Source organism: Nothoprocta perdicaria, unplaced genomic scaffold (genome assembly GCF_003342845.1).
Source record: "Nothoprocta perdicaria isolate Ctin4 unplaced genomic scaffold, notPer1 scaffold_251, whole genome shotgun sequence".
NCBI lineage: Eukaryota > Metazoa > Chordata > Aves > Tinamiformes > Tinamidae > Nothoprocta > Nothoprocta perdicaria.
Window position 1 is genome coordinate 751,508 of NW_020455479.1, and position 8,771 is coordinate 760,278.

Genomic DNA, 8,771 nt, shown 5'->3' on the forward strand with positions numbered 1-8,771 from the left:
GTCCCCACAGCACCCATAGAGACGGGGCAGTTGAGAGGCTAAATTGCCCCTTGTCCCCACAGCGCCCATAGAGACGGGGCAGTTGAGGGGCTAAACTGCCCCTTGTCCCCACAGTGCGCAGAGAAACGGGGCAGTTGAGGGGCTAAATTGCCCCTTGTCCCCACAGTGCCCATAGAGACGGGGCAGTTGAGGGGCTAAATTGCCCCTTGTCCCCACAGCGCCCATAGAGAGGGGGCAGTGCCCCTGTCCCCCCAGGCCCGGGCTGGGCAGTGTAGGGCCCCGGGGGGCTCCGGCGCAGGCCCCTCCTCCCGGCGCAGAGCCCTCCCCGCGGCCGCCCGGCTGATTTCCAGGAAGCCTCCGGCCAGCCGCCCTGCTGAACTGTCACCCGCCGGGGCCGCCCACTTCCCCCGGTGCCCCCGCGGACACACAGGGCGCCGAGCGGCCGCCGGGCACTCGGGCGCACCCGGGGACCTCCTGCCCCTTGCACCCAGCTGCGGCGCCCACCATGAAGCTCTTGCTGCCCCTACTGTGCTTGGCCACCGTGGCCGTGGCACCCGTCACCCCGGTAAGTGCTGGCCACGGGCAGGGGCACCTCAGGGCCTGCCCCGCGTGCGTCCCTGGGACACCCTCGCCCAGGTGCCTTCACCCAGGGGCCCACGCTGGAGTCCTCCTCCCCTCTTGCCCTTCCTCTGATCAAACTGCAGAGGCTGCAGCTGGTGCCATCTCCTGCCAACCGCCTGAGCGCAGGGGAGGACGCGGGTGGGATGAGCTCCCCCGTGCCCAGGAGCCATGCCCACCCCAAGGCGGTGCCCAGCTGGGCTGCAGAGCAGAATGTCATAGAGATCTCCAGGCTGGGCATGGAGGGGGTCACGAGGACAACGAGCCCATCTCTACCTGGCACCGATGCCCTTCTGGAAGGAGCACCCAGCCTGGCTGCAGAGCAGAACATCATAGAGAGCTCCAGGCTGGGCACGGAGAGGGGCATGGGGACAACGAGCCCATCTCTGCCCGGCACTGATGCCCCTCTGGAAGTGGCGCCCAGCCTGGCTGCAGAGCAGAACTTCACGGAGAGCCCCGGGCTGGACGCTGAGGTGGCCATGGGGACAACGAGCCCATCTCTGCCTGGCACCGATGCCCCTCTGGAAGCGGCGCCCAGGCTGGCTGCAGAGCAGAACTTCACGGAGAGCCCCGGGCTGGACGCTGAGGTGGCCATGGGGACAACGAGCCCATCTCTGCCTGGCACCGATGCCCCTCTGGAAGCGGCGCCCAGGCTGGCTGCAGAGCAGAACTTCACGGAGAGCCCCGGGCTGGACGCTGAGGTGGCCATGGGGACAGGCAGCAGCAGCCCCGTCCCCGCAGAGCCCCAGGGGCTCCCTGAGCACACAGCAGCCAACGGCACCACGGCGGCACCCGTGCCCAGCACCACCGAGGGGCCCGGCAGTGCCCTCAGCACCACCGCCCCGCCGTGCCCGGAGGACGAGGAGCCCCCCGAGAGCTGCGAGGCACCCACAGAAGCGCAGAAGGCCGCGGTGGCCGAGGCGCTGGGCACCTTCGCCCTGCGCTTCTACCAGCGCCTGGCGGACGCTGCTGAGCCCGGCTCCAACCTGCTCTTCTCGCCCATCAACGTGGCCTTGGCGCTGTCGCACCTCCTGCTGGGTGAGGGGCAGGGCCCTGCCCTGGGCACCGCCCTGGGCACCGCTGTGAGCCCCATGATGGGCACCATGGTGGGCACTGCTGTGGTCACCAAGACGTGACCAAACGGTCACACTTGTGTGACCAGTGGTGATGTCCACTGTGGAGATCACCACAGACACCACCATGGGCTCTGCTCCCTGTGGAGCTGTGGGCACCACCATGGGGATCACCATGGGCATGGCCATGGGCATTGCTGTGGGCACCACCATGGACAATGCTGTGGGCACTGCTATAGGCCCTGCCATGGGCACTGCCATGGGCACTGCTGTGGGCACTGCTGTGGGCACCGGCAAGGGCACCACCATGGGCATTGCCGTGGGCATTGCTGTGGGCATTGACGTGGGCATCACCATGGGCACTGCTGTGGGCATTGCTTTGGGTACTACCATGGGCATGGCCATGAGCACTGCTGTGGGCATCACCCTGGGCAATACTATGGACACTGCTATGGGTCCTGCCATGGGCACTGCCGAGGGCACCACCATGGGCATTGCTGTGGGTACCACCATGGGCACCACCATGGGCATGGCCATGAGCACTGCTGTAGGCATCACCCTGGGCAATGCTACGGACATTGCTATGGGTCCTGCCATGGGCACTGCCAAGGGCACCACCATGGACATGGCCATGAGCACTGCAGTGGGCACTGCTGAGCGCGCCGTGTGCCCGCAGGCGCCCGCGGCGAGACGCGGCACCGCCTGGGCGCCGTGCTGGCCTACCCGCCCGGGCTGCCCTGCACGCAGCGCTCGCTGCGCCTGCTGGCCAAGGCGCCGGGGCTCCTCTCCGCCTCGCAGATCTTCCACCACGAAGGTGAGCGCGGGCGCGGGCGGGCGCGCGGGCAGGGCGCCGCGCGGGCGCTGACGCCGCCGGCGGCGCAGAGCTGCGCCTGCAGCCCCGCTTCCTCAACGCCTCGCGGCGCCTGTTCGGGGCACCGCCACGGGCGCTGAGCGGCAACGAGAGCCTGGACCTGGCGCGCATCAACGCGTGGGTGCGGGAGGCGACGCGCGGGCACCTGCCGCGGCTGCTCGAGGAGCTGCCGCCCGACGCCCGCCTGGTGCTGCTCAGCGCCGTCTACTTCCAGGGTAGGACGGGCGCCCGCCCCCGAGCCCGTGGGGTCCCTGCGGATCTGCTCTGGGACCCGCCCTGGGCTTCACTGCAGGATCCGGATCTGCCCTGGGATCTGCTCTGGGGGGCCCCTGGGACCTGCCCTGGGATCTGCCCTGGGATCTGCCCTGGGACCTGTTCTAGGGATCTGCCCTTGGGATCAGCCCTTGGGATCTGCCTTGGGATCTGTTCTCTGACCAGACATGGCAACTGGCTCTGGGATCAGCCCTAGGACCTGTTCTGGGGATCTGCCCTCGGGATCTGCCCCTGGGACCTGCCCTGGGACCTGCTCTGTGACATGGGAATTGCCTCTGGGATCAGCCTTGGGATCTGCCCTAGGAGCTGCTCTGGGGGTTGGCCCTGGGGTCCGTTCCTGGGCTTGTCCTTGTCCCGGGAAGCGGCCATGGGATGTGTCCCGGGATCTAGCTTGGGATGTGTCCCCTGGGCTGTGGGAGCACTGGGCTGGGTGCGGGAGCCCCGGGATGAGCTGTGGGAGCACTGGGATTGGCCGCGGGAGCTGGACTGGGTGCGGGAGCYSCSSSMWGCTCCGCCGGGCAGCACCGAGCTCGGCGCCATTCCCGCGCGGCGGCGGCCGCCCCGTCCCATCCCGTCCCACAGCCAAGTGGCGGAAGCCATTCCGGGCCAAGGAGACGGAGCCGCGGCCCTTCCAGCGGCCCGGGCGGCCCCCGGTGCCCGTGCCCACCATGAGCAGCAAGAAGTACCCGGTGGCCTCCTTCAGCGAGCCCGGCCTGCGCGCCCAGGTACGGCCGCGCGCGCCGCCGCCGTCCCGCGGGGACAGGCGGCCACCGGGGCCGCCGCCGACAGCACGTGTGGTAGAGCAAGCGGCGGCCATGTTGGGCTGGCACCCCACTTCCTGGAGGGACAAGTAGCGGCCATGTTGGGCAGTGACCTCACTTCCCCTAGGGACAAGTAGCGGCCATGTTGGGCAGTGACCTCACTTCCTCTAGGGATAAGTAGTGGCCATGTTGGGCAGTGACCTCACTTCCTCTAGGGATAAGTAGTGGCCATGTTGGGCAGTGACCTCACTTCCTCTAGGGATAAGTGGTGGCCATGTTGGACTGGGACCTCACTTCCTGCAGGACTAAGCAGCGGCCATGACAGGCTCTGACCTCACTTCCTGTACAGACAAGTAGTGGCCATGTTGGACTGTGATCACACACTTCTATAGATTCCAGTAGTGGCCATGTTGGGCAGTGACCTCACTTCCTGCAGGACTAAGCAGCGGCCATGACGGGCTCGACCTCACTTCCTGTACAGACAGGTAGTGGCCATGTTGGACTGTGACCTCACTTCCTGTAGCACCAAATAGTGGCCATGGTGGGCAGTGACCTCACTTCCTTTAGAGACAAGTAGTGGCCATGTTGGACTGTGACCTCACTTATGGAATTAAGCAGTGGCCATGATGGGCAGTGGCCTCACTTCCCGAAGGGCCAAGCAGCGGCCATGATGGGTCATGACCTCACTTCCTGTAGCCCCAAGTAGTGACCTCCCTTCCTGTAGAGCCCAACAGCAGCCATGTTGGTCTATGACCATCTTCCTGTAGCACACAGCGGCGGCCATGCTTGGTCCTGGCACCCTTGCCGCGGGGCCCCGTGGGGACGCGCTGGGTGGAGGACTCCTTCCCGGTGCCTCCGGGCACTGATGCCGGTGCCTCCCGCAGGTGGGGCGGCTGCAGCTGAGCCAGGGCCTGAGCCTGGTGCTGCTGCTGCCCACGGGCGCCCTGGGGACGCTGGGGGAGCTGGAGCGAGCGCTCAGCCCCGCCGCCTTCCTCGCCCTCGTGCGCAAGGCGGTCGCCACGTCGCCGCGCGCCACCGTGCTGGCCCTGCCGCGCTTCCGCCTCGACCTCGCGCAGGATGTTGTGCCCATCATCCACGACATGGGTAAGGAGGGCCATGGCCGCTGCTGCCCTGCGCTGTTGCTTCCCTGGGAGCCGTGACATCACTTCCCATGCAAGGGCTCTCATGGTGTGACATTACACCCTGCGTGCGAAGTGATGTCACCTCCAGGAAGGTGACAACCCTCTGACCCCCACATGGCCCCGTGAAGGTGCCCTTCATGTCTCCATCACACCAAGGGACCCTGGTGGCCCTGGAGGACCCACAGGGACCCTCCCTGTCCCAGTGTCCCTTGGTGCCCACAGTGTCCCCTCAAGCCCTCTTCTCCTTTTGGTGTCCCTTGGTGGCCCAGCATCCCCCAACCTCTCTGTCCCTCCATGTCTGCAGAGCCCACGGTGTCCCTGAGCGCCCCCCTACACCCCAGTGTCCACTAATGTCCCCCAGAGGCCACCACATTCCTTGGTGTCCCCAGTGCCTCCCGTCATCCTGGTGCCCCCAGTGTCCCTTGGAGCCCCATTGACCATTCGTGGTGGCCGCCACCGCGCTGTGCCCGGCGTGTCCCGGCGCCGCGGCGGCCTCACACCCGTCCCCGCAGACTACGGGCTGTTCCTGGACGCGGAGCTGTGCGGGCTGGCGCCCGAGGCGGCCGTGGACGCGCTGCGGCACCGCGCGGTGCTGGCGCTCGACGAGGCCGGCGTGGAGGCGGCGGCCGCCACGGCCGCCTCGCTGGCCCGCTCGGCGCCCATGCTCGAGGCGCTGCGGCCCTTCCTCTTCGCCGTCGTGGACGACGCGTCCGGCCTCCCGCTCTTCATGGGCCGCCTCAGCGACCCGCAGCCCTGACGGCGCCACGATGGCAGCGCCGCGACGCCGGCACCGTGACGCCGGCACCGCGACGGGGCCGCCCTGCTCCCCGTGCCCTCCTTCCCGCTCTCCCCTCCCTGTCCAGCCTTCCTCCCTCCTCTCCTTCTCCCTCCCTCCCTCTCTTCTCCCTCCCTCCCATCCTCTTCCTCTTCCTCTCCCTCCCACCTCCCTCCCTCTCCTCCCTCCATTTCCTCCCTTCCTCTTTCCTCTCCCTCCTTCCTCCTCCCCCTCTCTTTCCTTCCCTCCTTCCCTTCCCTCTTCCCTTCCTTTCCCCGCCCCATCTCCTTCCTCCCCTCCGCAGCGCCGCCATCCTGCCCCATTCCCTGCTCCCACGTGCTGCTCCCTGCCTCGTCACCCCCCTCCCCCCTGCACATTCCTACAGAAATAAAAATAAAGGAAACCCCAAAAGCGCCTTTATTTGGGACAAAAACGGCTTTATTCGGCCCAAAAGCGGTGGGGGGGGGACCCGCGGTGCCCTCAGTGGCAGCCTCTGTCCCCCACCGCTTATGCAAATGAGGAGGGCGGGGTCTCGGGGCAACCATGCAAATTTATGCAAACGACCGAGCAGGACTACGCTTCCCAGGAGGCCTCGCGCGCGGGCGCGCCGCGGCAACGGCCCCTCCCAGCGGCGCGTGAGGTCACTTCCGGCGCGACCTAGGGAGGCGCGCGGGCCGGAAGTGCCGCGGTTCCGCGGGCGCCGCGGCGGGGTGACGGTGAGTAGAGCGGGGGCGGGGCCGGCGCCGGTACCGCCCGAACCGGGCCGGACATGGGGCCAGGACCGCCTAAACCAGAGCGGGCTGCGGAGGCCGGAACTGGGCCGGAGGGACCGGGAACCCCCCAAACCGGGCCAGGAGCGGCTCAGGGACCCCTCAACCGGGCTGGGCACCCCCGAAATGGGCCAGGACTTGGCCAGGGACCCTGAACTGGGCTGGGGACCCCAGAACCGGGCCAGAGAAGGGACTGGGGATCCTGCAATCAGGCCAGGGAGCCCCAAACTAGGCCAGGGGACCCCCAAACTGGGCTGGGGACCCCAGAACTGGGCCAGAGGAGGGGTTGGGGACCCCCAAACCGGGCCAGGAGTGGGTCAGGGAGCTCCAAACCGGGCTGGAGAGCCCTGAATGGGACCAGAGAGGGGGTTGGGAACGCCACAGCCAGCCCGGGGAGCCCCGACCCGGGCCAGGAGCGGGTCAGGGACCCCCAAACAGGGCTGGGGACCCCCAAACCGGGCTGGGGCGCCCTGCGGCGGGTCACCCCGTCCCCCCCGCTGCCCCTGACGCCGCACGTCGCCGGTGCCCCCAGCGCGGCCATGGCGGACGAGGGCGGCGACGAGAAGAAGCAGGTGGCCAAGTTCGAGCTGGAGCGGGAGACGGAGCTGCGCTTCGAGGTGGAGGCGGCGCAGACGGCGCAGCTGGAGCTGCTCTCCGGCATGGCCGAGGTGTTCGGCACCGAGCTCACGCGCAACAAGAAGTTCACGTTCGACGCGGGCGCCAAGGTGGCCGTGTTCACGTGGCACGGCTGCTCCGTGCAGCTCAGCGGGCGCACCGAGGTGGCCTACGTCTCCAAGGACACCCCCATGCTGCTCTACCTCAACACGCACACGGCCCTGGAGCAGATGCGGCGGCAGGCGGAGCGCGACGACGAGCGCGGGCCCCGCGTCATGGTGGTGGGGCCCACGGACGTGGGCAAGACCACCGTGTGCCGCCTGCTGCTCAACTACGCGGTGCGCCTGGGCCGCCGGCCCACCTTCGTGGAGCTCGACGTGGGCCAGGGCTCCGTCTCCATCCCCGGCACCATGGGCGCGCTCTACATCGAGCGCCCGGCCGACGTCGAGGAGGGCTTCTCCCTGCAGGCGCCCCTCGTCTACCACTTCGGCTCCACCACGCCCGGCACCAACATCAAGCTCTACAACAAGGTGGGCGCCCGGGGGTCCCGGGGGGCTCCATGTGCCCGGGCAGCCTCGGGGGGCGCGGGACCAGGTGGCTCCTGTTGCCCAGGTCTCCCTGCTTTGGGGACGGGTGGGTGGGAGCTTTGCCATCACGGGCTCACAGAGCAGCCGAGGTTGGCAGGGACCCCTCGGGCTCATCCAGTGCAATCCCGGGACCACAGGGCACCTGGAGGCCTCCCCGGGCAGCCTGTGCCGGGGCTCGGGCACCCTCATGGTCAGGAGGCTCCTCCTCACGTGGAGATGGAGCCTCCTGGCCTTGAGCGTCCCGCTTGCGCCGGGGACGGTGCGGCCGTCCTGTGGCGAGCGCTGACGCGGGTGCCCTCCCTCGTGGCAGATCACGTCGCGCCTGGCCGACGTGTTCAACCAGCGGTGCGAGGTGAACCGGCGCGCGTCCGTGAGCGGCTGCGTCATCAACACGTGCGGCTGGGTGAAGGGCTCGGGCTACCAGGCGCTCGTGCACGCCGCCTCCGCCTTCGAGGTGGACGTCGTGGTGGTGCTCGACCAGGAGCGCCTCTACAACGAGCTCAAGCGCGACCTGCCGCACTTTGTGCGCACCGTGCTGCTCCCCAAGTCTGGCGGCGTGGTGGAGCGCTCCAAGGACTTCCGCCGGGAATGCCGGGACGAGCGCATCCGCGAGTACTTCTACGGCTTCCGCGGCTGCTTCTACCCGCACGCCTTCGACGTCAAGTTCTCCGACGTGAAGATCTACAAGGTGGGCGCCCCCACCATCCCGGACTCGTGCCTGCCGCTGGGCATGTCGCAGGAGGACAACCAGCTGAAGCTGGTGCCGGTGACGCCGGGCCGCGACATGGTGCACCACCTGCTCAGCGTGAGCACGGCCGAGGGCGCCGACGAGAGCGTCTCCGAGAGCAGCGTGGCCGGCTTCATCGTGGTCACCGGCGTGGACCTGGAGCGCCAGGTGTTCACCGTGCTCTCGCCCGCGCCGCGGCCGCTGCCCAAGAGCTTCCTGCTCATCATGGACATCCGCTTCATGGACCTCAAGTAGGAGCGGGCAGCCGTGCCGCTCGGGCCCCTTGGGGCCGCCCCTCCCGTTTCCCAGTAAAGCTCGTGGATTTTATACTCCCCGCGTGTGTGCAGCCTCATGGGTTTTATACTCCCCGCGTGTGTTCACGCTCGTGGACTTTGTGCTCCCCACGTGTCCAAGGAGCGCGAGGCGCCGCTCTGCGGGGGACACGGGCCCTTTAAGAGCCGGGGGGAGGGGGCCAAGTCACTCCCCGCGGGGATCTCCCCCCCGCCGCGGGACACGGTGCGCCCCGCGCACGCGCGCTGCACCTCGCCGCCCCCCCCGC

General features: G+C 68.5%; 2 protein-coding genes across 2 annotated transcripts; both read left to right on the plus strand.

The window, feature by feature from the left end:
* Positions 1–429: 429 nt before the first annotated feature.
* SERPING1 (serpin family G member 1) lies at positions 430–5,592 on the plus strand. Its single transcript, XM_026040265.1, has 7 exons — positions 430–565; positions 705–1,656; positions 2,368–2,505; positions 2,574–2,777; positions 3,418–3,560; positions 4,481–4,700; positions 5,251–5,592. Exons 1-7 carry the CDS (start codon positions 506–508, stop codon positions 5,493–5,495), a joined length of 1,962 nt encoding a protein of 653 aa, XP_025896050.1. The 5' UTR covers positions 430–505; the 3' UTR covers positions 5,496–5,592.
* Positions 5,593–6,822: 1,230 nt separating this feature from the next.
* Positions 6,823–8,536, plus strand: CLP1 (cleavage and polyadenylation factor I subunit 1). The gene is made up of 2 exons (XM_026040219.1): positions 6,823–7,428; positions 7,796–8,536. The coding sequence occupies exons 1-2, from the start codon at positions 6,823–6,825 to the stop codon at positions 8,465–8,467; spliced, it is 1,278 nt and encodes a 425-aa protein (XP_025896004.1). The 3' UTR covers positions 8,468–8,536.
* The last annotated feature ends 235 nt before the right edge of the window (positions 8,537–8,771 follow it).